We start from the raw sequence: 15,218 nt of genomic DNA on the forward strand, positions 1-15,218 counted from the left end.
TTGCTGAATTAAATATCAACAGATAAACTGCAGAACTTTCAGCCTCCCAAGACATAAGCCCCACTCTGTCTTATATGCATTTTAAATACTCTAACGTAACAGTCTAACGACTGTTAACTTCACTATTGGAAAAATATTCAGTTATCCTAAATTTTCTGATACATGAGCAACAAATAACTCCCATCTTTCCACTTTTTTTTAACTAAGGGAAAAAAAAACCCTAATAAACTTATAAAGAGAATAATAACAATTTCATAGTTCAATATAAATTAGAAGTGAAACTCCATCCCAATATGGTTAAATCTACAGAGACAGAAGAGTTTATTATTTATGTGTTAACATGCCAAAGAATATTAACCTTAAGACATTTATCAACAAATTTAAATGTTTGCTAACACAATTAACGTCACCAAGAATTCATTTCTTAATAAAACTTTCCTCTTCCGGATATAAAAGTTTTAGAAACAGCAGTGTTTCAGATTTAATGTTAAGTTTTAAGTAAAGATAAACCAGTAAAATCTACAGTTTGAAAAGTGACTTAGCTCTGAATGCTTGCAGGCAGCGCCTGGACGTGCCGCACTTACTCTAATACTTCATAGTTAGACTTCTTCTCCAGGGCGTTGCCCCGCATCTCCCAGTACGACCGCCTAAAAGCAGAGAAGATACACACTCATAGATTGGTATTGGGAATGTCTGCGATTTTAAATGATTAAAAACCGTGAAAGGGGGGTATCTAACTACTAAGCGGCTAAGCCACAAACATTCTGATAAACAATGAATAAAGAACCAATTTGATTCGCAGCATTTTTCCTACGTCCTAATGCAGCATAAATCAGTTAACACAGACCGTATCTCTACTGAACAATCTCATGTTCCCTTTTGATGTGAAGCAGGTCTGGCTCTTTGCAAAATGAGAAACCAGATTCCAGCTGTAAAAAAGATCAGCTACATTCGCTACTTGTACTTGGCCTTTCCTCAAGGGACAGTGCCAGGAACCCCAGGCTGCCCCTGTGGCCGGTGCACACCCCACCTGCTCCTGGGAAGACCCACAGTTACTAAGGAAACAGTAAGGGACCTGAAGCAGAATCATCGCAGTGGGCTAGTCCAGGTAACAGGCGCCAGGTTTGGCAGAGAAGTGCTGCCTATCTCGCTGAGTGTTCACAGTCTGAATTTTACCTCTTATTCCAAGTTACATGTTCAAGCAATTTCAGGTCTTACTGGAACCAAGTCCTTTCTCTGCAAAATCTGCCCCAAGTGGGTGGGATTCTCTGCGTGTACACAGTTATCTCACAAAGGGACAAGGTCTAGCTCGAGCTGCTTTGGAACACACAGATATTACAAATCATCTGAAGTGATTTCCCAGGAGAATGCATAATCAACAAGACTGTTTCAAACTCATCTGTAATAACATGAATACCGGTTTTGCTTTTTAAATTTGTTTGACTTTTTCTTGGCCTACTTAAAATCGAAAGTACTAGATTTTGACAAAAAATTTTAAAGGGCCCAAAAAGGATCACTTAATTTGTTCTCCTGTTTTCTATTCATGTGGGGGAGGAGTTTGGGAGGGGCAGCTGGATGGGTGACTACTTTGTTAAGTTTTTCCTTCAAAGTTCAAAAATCAGTGACCTCAAACAGGGGAGAGGAGGAGAAGGATAAACGTAACATGGAGAGGCCAGAGTGGGAGGGGAACCCAGAGAGGCACGCATGCCATTCACGTAGGGCCTAATGCTTCTGGACCCCTCTTTCAAGTAATACATCACAGCATTGTCTGTGGGAAGGAAAGAGCGCCAAGTTTGTTTCCCAAGCAAAACCTGTAAAGGCCAGGAACGGGAAGAGACCAGTGAGAGATGGCTTTTTTTTTTTTTTACTGGGATATATAATTAAGGTTGAAAACAAATTTTAATGAAGAGTTGAGAGTTATACTTAGTGATCTTTGGGTCTTTGTAGGAACCGTTACTTGATAGCCTTATATAATATAAAAAACAGTGATCTCTCGGGAAAATTATCACTAACTGTTTTGAGTACACATAATCAAATTTTAGCTAATTTAACCAACACATCTTAAACTAGCAGCCTGGGGTAAATTTTTTTTTTTTTTTTTTTGGCTGCGTTGGGTCTTCGTTGTTGCCCGTGGGCTTTCTCTAGTTGCGGCGAGCGGGGGTTACTCTTTGTTGCGGTGTGCGGGCTTCTCACTGCGGTGGCTTCTCTTGTGGAGCATGGGCTCTAGGCGTGCGGGCTTCAGTAGTTGTGGCTCGTGGGCTCTAGAACGCAGGCTCAGCAGTTGTGGCACACGGGCTTAGTTGCTCCGTGGCATGTGGGATCTTCCCAGACCAGGGCTCGAACCCGTGTCCCCTGCACTGGCAGGTGGATTCTGAACCACTGTGCCACCAGGGAAGCCCCAAGCCGGGGTAAATTTTAATTAAAATTATACCTGACAAAGGTAAAATATTTCTTTCACTCCAAGTTTTAAATGGTGGCACAGAATATATGACAAATGGTGACAAATGTTATCAGAAGTAAGAAACACATTCTCAGTTTCCCATCCCCCATAATGGCAGCCATTAGACATCAATGGCTATTTATGTTCAGATTTACTGTTCGGATGCTGCCCGTCTGAGTACTCAGCATCCAGCTTGGCTAGTGGCTGGCACATGGGATCTCACCGATACTGAACATTTCCTTCATCAAAGAAGGTTCCCCTGGGGAGCTCAGCCTTAGACTTGCATACATGCTTGCACTCTGTAAGTCATTCAACTCTAAATGTAATATTTTAAAAGATTCTACAATTAGCAATGTCAACATAATTCAGAGTACCATCAAATTTTACTCATTTTATTCAGTATTTTATTGATAATCTTTATCAGGAAAGAAAAATACCTAGAAAAAATAACAGAAAACACTGTTGAATGAAGACCTCAATGTCTAGTTACCGCCTTACCGTATTTCTAGACAACCCAACTTCAAAGCAATGTCCTGGTCCACTTGATCAGCGATCTCCAACATATAATCGCTCTTCACCTACAATAAAAAGGAATGGGTAAAATAATGTTGCTGTAAGAGAATATGTTTTAAACTTAGTCATTAAGTATATGTTTACTGGGTGCCATTTACATGCTTTATACACACTGTGTCAATAATCACACTAGATGCCGGATATAAAATGAGTAATACCAAAGAATAGTTAAAGAGTCAAACAGTCTTCCTTTGTGAAGAACACATATGATCTATGAGCACTTAAGCATCATCTGGATCCCAATAACGTCAAGCTGCTTTCTATCTACCCTCCATGCTGTCAAAGGAAAAACAAGACGGGAGAGCTCCATTTCCAGGCAAATTTGCGGTGGCTGTATTTTCTGAACTCAAACTACAGTCCCCGCACCATTTTTTGGACCTCAATGCAAAGGCAAAGAAAACTAACGTTATTTCAAAATCCATTTAATCCTGCAACTGGTGTGATTCCACCTAACCATCGACTATAAGTGATTCATCTGCAAAGTGCCAACATGCTTGAAGTGTGATATAGAGAAGGATCTAACAAATTGTACAAAGGCCTTCCAACCAATGACTGCGAGGGACTGATATCAGTATCTGAGAGCACTCATCAGTGTGAAGATGTTTTCAAAGATGAAATATGTAAAATCTCCAGCTTTGCATCAAGAGATCAAGATCTGCAATCGATTTTGATGACAAGGAGCATTCATTCTGAACTTCGATTAAGTGAAATGTCACTCCTCCCCCAAAAAGGAACTTCTGTTCCTCATTAGTAGACCTTTATTACAAAAAAAACCGCACTCAATTATTATATTATGAATTTCACCAATACAAAACTCCGTGGAAATCTGTCTTGTCTCTTGTCATATAAGTATTTCATAATACCCTTCCCTCCATTTGGCCTCTTGGTCCTCAACCCTAAAATACTTACTCTCTGGTCCTTCACAAAAAAAGGATGTTGACCTCTGCCCTAGGAAAAACTCCACAGATCCTGCTCTATTGCTACCTAGCCTGTCAGTTGGCGAGTTCAAAAGATTTCTAGTCCCAAGTTAACTACTTGGCCAACCGTATAGTGATAGTTCATAACCTTCCCTTGAAAAGACCCCCAAACCTCCCAACCTCCTTCTTCCCGTTATTTTAATTCCCTGGCAAGACCAGCAAATACTGAAACCAGCCACCCACCTCCTTCTCCACGCTTACTGCTGAGCAACTGGAGAAACACTGCTCTGTGCTTCGCTTTACGTTCACGAAGACAAAGCTCAAACGATCGCCTGAGGCTGCTTGGAAATTCGGCAATGCCTGCCTAGGAAGCTTGGCAACACACTGATTCACACTTCCTCCAGTCAACCAGCCACATCTCTTTCTTACAGAGAAAATAAAAGTCTTCAGTCGGGGATGCCCTCTTTAACGTACCAGAACCTATAACCTGAGGGGCATGTGTGCTCACCTACTCACTCCTCTCAGGATGGAGGCGATGCCCGCTCCGCCAGCAGTGATCTATTTCTGACCTAAACGCCATTTCCTCTGAAACCTCTGCTCTATTTTCTGCATTAGCACCTCTACCCAGGTGGTCCATAAACACTGACTGACTGAAGACTGAGCAAATGAATGAAAGAATAAAGCCATCAAACTACGGTTTGGATACCTCTGTGTGTAAATGTTATTATTTTCCATAAGAGTTACAAGCAATAGTAATTTCTATTCCTTAAATATAGCAGGCATTTAAGACTGATTCAATAGAACTGAATTATTCAACCCACGAAATTAAGTAAACAGCTTTGATTCTAGAATCACTGTGTTTACACTTCAATTGGCTCTTTCTCCTCTATAGCAAAAAATAAATCCAAATTTTAAAACTAACTTTTTTGCATCATAAGTAGGTTTATTACTAAACACAAAAATGGACAGATGAATCAAGACTGTATTTATGTGAGTTAGAGAAACAGCACAGTTGTTCTGACTGAAGCATTCGGTGGATCTTAGCTTATGGTTTGGTGCAGACTTTGAAGCAACCAGAGCAGAACAGCAATTACATGTTGAGGAAAATGCATTATTACAAAACTATCTTAAGATTAGTTACTATAATCTTTAAACACTATTCAAAGGTGGAAAAATGTAGTCACATGCTTTATTCAGTCATCAAAACCAAATTCATGTTAGTTGGAAAAATGAAAAAAAAGAGAAAATTAACAACGATCTTTACGGAAAATCCCTTTATTTATGAACATGACTTAAAAGTTCTGAGAGTTGTTTTTTCTTACAGTAACAATCTACTACCCTTGACTCAGAGCTGTATGACTACGGCCTGAGGCCCATTCACTGCGTGCAGTGATCCATGTTTTCTGCCAAGTGTGTTGATCCACCATGGAACCAGCCACCTCAGCAGACCCTCCCCTCCTCCTCACCCCACCCTGTGGCAGCTGCCCTCTGTGAGGACAGAGAGCAACCCCCCTGCAAGGTCCCTGTCACCCAGGCTCCAGAGGGGCTGTTCTCTGAACCACTGTGCACATCACGTCCTGATGTTGGGCTCATGCAATTTTCTTCAAAATGTAGGGTTTTTAACACTCAGTGTTCATTTCTTTATAAAACACTTCTAACTTTCATGCTTTCGTTTGTGAAATAAATGCAATTTACTGACCATTTAAGTGTGCGTATGTCTAGCTATATAGTTGCTTACAGTAAATATACTCACATTGCCATGTCAGACAGATTTATACACAACTCTCATTTAATATTCACAGCATCACTGTGAGTTGGACCCTACTATATAATCCCCAATGAAGAGCCTTAGAAAGAACCTAAAAAGAATGAAGATGATAGCAGGAACTACTTATTATTCCAGGGGTTAGGTATTATGCTGTTTTAGATACATTATTTATAGTCTGTTCAATAACTCTTCAAGATGGGCCTTAGTCCTATTTTATACATAAAAAACAGAAAGCTTAATTACTCAAAATTAATGTACTCAAGGTCACACAGCAAGCGTTAAAGTTAAAACTCAAAAACCCATCCACTGACCCCCATAACTCAAGCTTCAGTGTGTTCCTATACCTTCTTGTGAACTCTCAGAAAGTGTAGGCATTCTCCACTAGAAGGAAGATTAATGACCAGTAAGGACCACAGCTCATAACCCTGGTAGCCCCAGGGTCTAACATGATGGCTTCACGTGCATGTCTTAGTTTGTTTTACCACTGTCATTGTGTTATATTCTTTTTTATACCATGGATTACTACTGTTTATTAACTCCAAATCCAGCAAATTTCCAAGAGTCTTTCAAGCAAAGATCTCTGAATGTTGTTCTTTGTTTTATTAAATTAATTTGTTTCCATATGGATGTCAGTTTCCTGCTTAAAAAACAGGATGTATCTGGACTTCCTTCTGTGGGCAAGTAGTATATTTACATTCATGAGTTTTTTCACCTTATTCTGCAACAGAACTAAAGCACAGGTTTTAATATAAAAACCACTCACATCTCTAATAAAAGTACTAATCCTAACTTGCTCCATAATTTACCCCATATGCCAAGTCAATGCTTTGGCTGCCACACGAGATCTTTTGCCTTGCTTTGGTCTCTTCTGAATATTCTGTCGGCTACACGAATTTATCAAATAGACCTGAAAGCCCTCGATAGTGTGTGTAAAGAAAATGGGGCTGAGGGCAGACAAATGTGTATATAACCATCTACATCATACACCACCTGAGTGATCCGAGGCAGTCGGCCAAGTTGGCTCAACTGTCAGGCACTCCTCCCTGAGTTCTGTGAGAGCAAAGAGTGGAGTGTTTGTATGCAGAAGGGACCCAATGGTAGTTCTCAGTTAAAACAAACAACTTGGGCTTCCCTGGTGGCGCAGTGGTTGAGAGTCCGCCTGCAGATGCAGAGGACACGGGTTCGGGCCCCGGTCCGGGAACATCCCACGTGCCGCGGAGCGGCTGGGCCCGTGAGCCATGGCCGCTGAGCCTGCGCTCCGCAACAGGAGAGGCCACAACAGTGAGAGGCCCGTGTACCGCAAAAAAAAAAAAAAGGAGATGACCAAAGCTAGAAAACCAGTACGACAATAAGTGTCTCCATTGTTTCTTTTTTCTTGTCCATATATAATGGAAAAGCAACCACAAATACTAGAGGTACCTGAAGGATCGTATCAGTTTTGAAGAAGATCTATGCTGAGTGCACGCGCACACACACAAGCCAATGGGATTCCTCAAATTCCAAAGGTATACCGTTCCTTTGCTTCTTGGATTTTTTTGACATCTTCTAATAAATCTCATCCAAATTTTTGAACATCAGGGCATTAGCATTAAAACTCAATCATCACTAATAAGTCACTTGAGAGAATCAATTAGGCACCTAAAACCCATGTCTTACTGTGTTGTGGACACAATGGTGAAGGCAGACTTTACGTCTGCCCTCACTGAACGGCACACTCTATTAGTGGGGGCAACACATAATAACAGGGAAATACAACGTGCACACAACAGACCCGTGACTGCCAGGGGTTAGGAGAGGGCAGGCTGTGACCAAGCAGCACCAGGGAGCGTCTCTGTGCTGGTGAGACACTTCTGTGTCTTCATTACAGTGGCAGTCACGTGCATCTGTACCTACGATGAAACTGTACAGAACTGCACACACACTCTGACACACAATCACAGGAGTGCACGTAAGAACTGGTGAAATCTGAACATGATCTGTAGTCTACCTAGTAGTATTGTGTCAATGTCAATTTCTCTATTTTTGTATTGTACTATATCATGATTGTAATGGAAACTGCTCAACTATACACATCTGTCAGAACTCACTGAGCTGTACACTGAAGTTAGTGCTTCTTTTTTTTTTTTTTTTTTTTTGGCGGTACGCGGGCCTCTCACCGTTGTGGAGCGCAGGCTCAGCGGCCATGGCTCACGGGCCCAGCCGCTCTGCGGCATGTGGGATCTTCCCAGACCGGGGCACAAACCCGCGTCCCCTGCATCAGCGGGCGGACTCTCAACCACTGTGCCACCAGGGAAGCCCTAGTGATTCTTATTGCATGTAAAATTACACCTCAGTAAAACTAATTTTAAAATATTTTTAAAAATCGGATGTTAAATGAGAAATGTACAGGTGTCATGGAAGGCTTTACATAGAAAACACCACTTAAAATTAAGAGTTAATCACAGACATAGAAAACAATCTTATGGTTACCAAACGGGAAAGGGAGGGGGGAGGCATAAATTAGGAGTTTGGGATTAGCAGATACAAACTACTACATACAAAATAAACAACAAAGTCCTACTGTATAACACAAGAAACTATATTCAATATCTTGTAACAAACCACAATGGAAAAGAATATGAAAAAGAATATATATATATATATATATATATATATATATATATGTAACTGAATCACGGTGCTGTACAGCAGAAACTAACCCAACACTGTAAATCAACTATACTTCAATTTTTTTAAAAGAGTTACTGAATGAATAGAAATGATCTAAGTCCAGGAAAGGAAAGAGGAGTCATGCAGAAAAGTGTTAACTCAGCAGGCCTGGGTTGCTCAAACCCTACACATTCCCAAGATTATGACTGGCTCTTGGCCTCCTGGAACCTGAACTCCTGAAATGTTCTGATAAGAGTGCCTTTGCCCACCTGAAGCCTCGGGCCACACCATCCCAGTCTGACTTGGAGAATCTGTATGTACAATGTGATTATGACAAACACCTGCTTCCTTCCTGGGGCCTGGAGCCTGACTACCTGAGGTCACACAGGTGTTGTACGCCCAGGAGATGGAGCCTGATAAAATCCTTCAACGCCCAAGCTCAGCAGGGTCCCAGGCTGGCGAACCTCTGCACCTGTTGTCACACATCACGTGCTGAGCCATGGGACTCCCCTGGGAGGGACCCGGGGAAGCTTCCACTTAATTTCCTCTGGACCTCACCCCGCAGACCCCTTCCCTTTGCTGCCTTTCCTCCGTATCCTTTTGCTATAATAAACGAAAACCAGAACTATAACAACCTCTGAGCCCTGTAAATCCTTCTGATGAACGGCTGAACTTGAGGGTGGTGCTGGGGATCCTGAGATGGCAGGATTTCTACCAAAGAAAGAATCTGTCCAAGGCCCTGAGGTAGACTAAAGGCAAACTGCAAATAGCAGCAGGGAAGAGTGACTGTGAGAGACTGACCATTTCTGCCTCCCATTTCTAAAGTCTTTTACAGAGAAGGATGAACAAAAAACTATGGGTTTAACAGTATAAATATGACAGAGTTTACCTAAGTCCTCAATAACCATACAACTTTTTGAATCACCGAAACCATACAGGAGTGGAAAAGGAGGAAAAAAAGTACATTATTAAATCTATTAAAGAAGTACAGAAAATGTATCTTCTAATGAATCAGACTTAGACTTATATTTAATTTTAACTTCTTTCTGGAAAAGGACAGCTAATAATTCTCACATTGAAAATGTCAGGTTTTAAACTAAACTTTTCCACTTGGAGCTTCCATTTCAAAATGTTTTAACTGACAGAAAGCTTTATGGCCAAGAAACTACAGTTAAAGAAATCATTTCTGATAATATAATTATCTAAATAAAAACATGTAAAAATAAAAAACTGGAGTAAAATAACAGAAAGATTGACCAACAAAATATAAGTGTGCCCTGACCCCTCACACATCTCTGCGGTTTAGGTTCCAAACCATAAAGTTAGGGTGCTGGACTCAATGTCTTCTTCAGCTTCCCACTGGAACTTTTTTTGTCAAATAAACCACGAATTATGTTACAGTTAACATTTTTTAAGAGCAGACCGATGGATATACTCATTTTAAACCTTAATATATTTGTAGGAGAAAACAATGACAACCTCATGTCTGACACAGGCATCTCAGGGGCTGAAAATGTCAGTGGTACCAAACGGGTCCTACAGAAGTTCAGCATCATCGATGCACATTTAGTTAATATGACAACTTCTTGACTAAACATGGACAGAGCCCTTCAAACTAACGGCCACTACTACTTGCGAAAGGTTGCCAATCAAATACACCTTTAACAAATCCGAGAGATAAAGAAGAATAAAATGTTATATGGCAAAGGCAAAATTCAACTTCAAGGCAAAACACGCTTTTCTTGCTTTACAATAAGCCATTAGCTTTGGCATCAAAAATTATTTTTTTAGACACCTGCTCTACAGTGAACAGGGTTGTAACAAGATTCTAGTTTATTTTTAGAGTGTGCTGATTAATATCTTTCAGAATATTCTGAAATGGGTCAAAAACATTTAGTGAGTCATTTGTGGCATGTCACACTGGTAGTCACATTTAGGACATCTTTGAATGAAACTATGTGCATCCACAGAACCATCTCCCACCAGGAACCCAACGCTCAATACACCCACTGACGTGTTGTTTTCCTCATGACTCCATCCAAACAAGGGGCATGATGAGTAGTGGGCATGGGTGAAATTTCAAAGTAAGGAATAATAAAATTAAGGTCGTTTATTATAAGTTTTCTTTCTCTTTCATGGGATGGAACTAGTATAGAGGAAATCTAAACATAATTCTTTTGCTTCTATCCTGATGAGAGAACCAAAGTAATAAAAATACTGATTCTTCTAAAACAGAAACAACAGATAACACTCAGGAGTATGCACTATTGCCCAGTGTAGACCCTCAAGAACCCCGCACATGAAGTTCAACAAAACGCTAGGCTCATAACAAACATGCAAGAAAACAAGCCGCTGTGAATAAGAGTCAGTGGGTCACCACCAACAGTTGTAAAGCCCACGGACTCCAGATGTTACAATTCGGATTCAGAATAGAGACATCAACCCCATCGGAAATGATAGATAAAAAAAAAAAAAAAAGGAGGGGACAGAAAAATTAGTTAACAATAAGGGCCACAAAAGATGGCCTGGCAGACTGAAGAACGGGGGGTGGGGGGAGAGATAAAACTTGAAAAATAAATAAAAATCCAACAAATGCACTAGACATCAAATTGGCCACAGCTGAGGAGGGTTGGTGATCTGAAAGATTTATGTGAATCCAGATCTCAGGGAGACAGGAGTTGAGAACAAAAAAGAGGCGTCAACAGATACTGTCTGAGACGTTCTGATGGAGATCTCAACTGAAATCTCAGGAGGAATAACTAAGAAGGAAGAAAAGGCAGTATCTGAGCAGACGCCAACGAAGACATCTCCAGCACCGATTAAAATGACAGGAACCCAGAGGTCCTGGCCACACAACACAGATCAAGCAGGAAAAATAAGTGGGAATCCCACCTAGTTTGTAATAAAACTGCAAAACACTGAGGACAAGTAAGGATCTTAAAGCCACCCAGAGAGAGGAGACAGATGAATAGACTACGACAGCTATTTCTCAACGGCGGCCACAGGGATCATACACAGCAGAGAACACCACAGAAGTTCTGAGGGAGAACGACTCCCATGTGGTTCTGAAGCAGAACCGCAGTTCTCCCAGCAACCCCATCCTTCAAGCAGGAAGAGAGAATAGAGACGCAGGAGCCGCGAACAGCACAATGAACAATCTCAAACTGATGGCTATCTACCGAGCTCACTGCACAGCCAGAGGAGACATGTTCACTCAAGCAAAGCTGAACCCCTGGCAAAATCTCAACATGCAAGACGATGAAACAAGTCCAAAGAGTCTGAACAACGAGTTCAAATGAACCACAGTCTCTAATCACAGTGCAAATTAGTGTGGAAATGAACCAAAAGGGATAAAATTTTAAAGCCCTATGTGATCACTTCCATTTCTACCAACATAGTGGACCCAATGTCCTGGCTACAGTGCTCATTGAAAACAACTAAAAATGCTGAATAAAATATTTTTTAAAGTCTTCTGAAAAGCTTCTATGAGCTGAATAACAAACAAACAAAACCAAACCAAAAAACCTACTCAGACTAATGATGGAATGCAGAGGGCTCAGAGGAGAGCTAGAGTCAGCTTCTATCCTAAGGCCAGAATTGAGATGTGCACACGTATGCTGTAAAATGTGACAACCAGCAAACAAAAGTAAGAGAATGATAAATACACAATTCAGGACCATGGCTGTCTGCCTGGAGTGACGGGGTTGGGATGGGGGGGTGTCAAGGGGACACGGGACCAGGAAACATCAGACATGTTCTCTTCCTCTAGGCAGTGGGGTCAGAGGTATTCGTTTTATTATTAAGTATCACACCTTACTAAAGAACACATGTATCAGATGTTACAGAATCTAAACATGTCATCAAAATCTGAGCCCCTTAAAAGTGGATCAATTTAGCCTGGAATTCAGTGAAATTAAATGTATGCATATGTGTATGCATCTTAACACATTTGCATCAAAAATTAAATAACTTTAAAATTAAATAATGGGTGTCATCAAATTCTGAGGCCCTTGCAAAATAATTTCTCTCAGAATTTGGTGAAAATTTCCACACACAAGTTCTTACAGATATTACAGCTGCATTCTCAGTTCAAAAGACTTTGGCTACAAATAGCTGAAGGGCCAATTTTTTATTTATACTTTTTTTTTTTGGCATGTTTGTTTAAATAGGAGGAAGTTCTGAATTCCTAACTGATTTTTCAACACTGAAATTAAATCTGTTCCCAAGTTGGGTACTGCCTGGGTAGTACCTCTAATAGTTCTAGAAAGAAAGAAATTCTAATTCTAGAACTTCCATGCACAGACCAGGATAGACTCTGCACTGAAAGATTATCACAAGAAGTCAAATAAATATAAAATTACTTGCCAAAGCAGCAATGCAAAAATCATACTATTTCTAAAACTTTGTCAGATGAGGGTAAAATAAATGTACATTTTTCTCACATAAATGGAACTATATTACACGCTTTATTTTTTATATGGCCTGTTTTAAACAGTAGCATTTAACATCACAACTTCCATACCCACGAACAGAGCCGCAGTTCACTGGTTATAGGCCTGGATAAGCAGTAACACCGGCCGTCAACACGGGAAAGAGGTGTTGCTATGACCACACTTCTAGTTCCCTTAAATTACAAGTACTTGGTAGGATATTATAAAAGCATACACAAAATGAAAGTAATTATTAGGACAGATAATATTTTCTGGACTTTCTAAAACTGTAACATAAGATTAAACAATTTTAAAAAATTTAAAAGGGGACAGGCTGAAGAAGAGAAGTTCTAGAAACGGATGAAAGCAGAAGGTGGGGTGGAGGGGCTGGAAGGTTTGCATACAGAGCACATGGGAAGGAAGAGGTGTGTCCCACCCCACAGTGTGCGGCTCACATTTGTATTGGGACACCCAAGTGGAAACGCTGAATCCTCTAAAGCCTGGTACTGTGTACAGACTGAAATTCCAAGTGTTACTGGGCAGGTATATGGTAGACAATCACTTAAGACCTCACTTAATCAACATAAAGACCCTACGCAGGAGGTGTTATATACCTACATGTGAAGAAACTAAGGGAGGCACCTGGAGTCACAGAGCTGTGAGATGCAGAACAGGCACAGTATGCGGGCTAACGACACCTCACACCTCTCGGGCTTTACAGAGGCCACTCACCCGAATCACAGACTGCAGTAAGATACGTCCTATTAGTAAGAGGAAATGTGGGATACACCGGTACGTGTGCTAGCTTTTAATCATATACACAGAAGCAAGGTCTTCCGAAAGGAAAAAGTAGGACAACCTAGTAACAACGTGAAAGGAACATAAAAGTTGCCAACTTTTGGGTTAGCCTAGAAATTATAAAAAGGAATAACTGAGAGCTATTTAGGCCCGTCTCATGCATCCTGGAAATCAATGTCACTAAAGGAGTCACGGATATAGATATAGATACCAGTGATATAGATCATCTACGAGAGAGAAGAATACAATATAAATACATCCGTTAACTAAACTCTGTCACCTCCTTCACCAAAATATGAAGCTGGGCAGACAGCTAGAGGGCCAGACGCAGGGACACAGAAGAGAGGCAGCCTGTAAACTGAAACCGCTCCATAATGAGTAGGCCTCACACATGCTCAGCTGGAGTCCAAACAGGACTCTGCTTCGTTGAACGCAACTCCCTCTCCCATTCGACTCCGTATTATTATAAATCTTCAAAAGTTCCCACAAGTACCTCACCTAACACCTTACATTTCCTATATGACTTCTACTTCATGGACAAGAAAACATCTCAAGAGCTGGATGCTGCTCTCACAGGTTGGATCTTAAAAGCAGGAATATCCATTTACCTCATCTACCTTGCCCTCCTACTGAATCCCACCCACCTACTAAACCACCCATCTACTAAACCATCTACCTTGCCCTCCTACCGAATCCCACCCACCTTTTCTCCTTCCTGACACAGTGACAGGGTTGATGCCGTCAGCCTCTTTCTTCTTCATTTTCATGCTCCAGTTCGTTCAGTCTCTAGTCCTAGCAAATCCATCCATTAAATTTGCTTCCTACCACACCGTTGGACCTCCCAGCTTTCTAGCTTCCTGCCCAAATGGGTGACAAGCCCCCACTAGGTTACAGCCTTTTTAAGACCCAATCCATTCCTGGTACAGCCATTACATCAGGGTGGTCTTATTTAAAAAAAAAATTCTGATCATGACATTTGCTAATTAAATTCTATAAATGCTCCCAATTATCTGCAGGAGAAAACCTAAAACCCTCTCTTTACATCATGTGGTCCCATCTCTCTCACCTGTTTCCTTTCAAATCATTTGAGCTCAGATTTAAACGCACCATGTTTTCTAAAGTACCTCTCTTCCTCACCTACAAAGTTGGAGACTCCTTAAAGCAAAGGTCCGCAACCCCCAGGCCGTGGACTGGTACCGGCCCACGGCCTGTTAGGAACTGGGCCACACAGCAGAAGGTGAGCGGCGGGAGGGCGCGAAGCTTCACCTGCTGCTCCCCATCCCTCACATCACCGCCTGAACTATCACCCTCCCCACTCCATGGAAAAACTGTCCTCCACAAAACCGGTCCCTGGTGCCAAAAATGCTGGGGACCGCTGCGTTAAAGGACAGTTTGCAGGGGAGCCGCCTGGACCCCAAACTTCCCCTGTGTTAGCACCTCTGCCCAGGCACGGCCACACCATTTGCGCTTACAAACAGCACAGGATTGAACACAAAGATGCTGTTTACAGGCAATCCACTAGACTGAGGAATTTAGAAGTACAGATTATGTCATTAATTTCTGCATTCTTGACCCCGAATAGACATTTAATGAATAATTTTATTAAAATAAAAAATTTCCCAGAGTATTTAATTGCAAAATTG

The 15,218-nt window shown here is 41.2% G+C and overlaps 1 protein-coding gene across 28 annotated transcripts in view; it reads right to left on the reverse strand.

Annotated features, from left to right (window-relative positions):
• PTK2 (protein tyrosine kinase 2) overlaps positions 1-15,218 on the reverse strand; it is a 188,933-nt gene that overhangs the window by 129,502 nt on the left and 44,213 nt on the right. For all 28 annotated transcript variants that reach the window (XM_065895471.1, XM_065895468.1, XM_065895490.1 and 25 more), the window contains 2 exons: positions 2,939-3,018; positions 585-647 (listed from right to left, as the gene is read on the reverse strand). In XM_065895471.1, the coding sequence (XP_065751543.1) occupies positions 585-647; positions 2,939-3,018 (143 nt within the window). The remainder of the gene's footprint in view (positions 1-584; positions 648-2,938; positions 3,019-15,218) is intronic.

Source organism: Phocoena phocoena, chromosome 17 (genome assembly GCF_963924675.1).
Source record: "Phocoena phocoena chromosome 17, mPhoPho1.1, whole genome shotgun sequence".
Classification (NCBI taxonomy): Eukaryota; Metazoa; Chordata; class Mammalia; order Artiodactyla; family Phocoenidae; genus Phocoena; species Phocoena phocoena.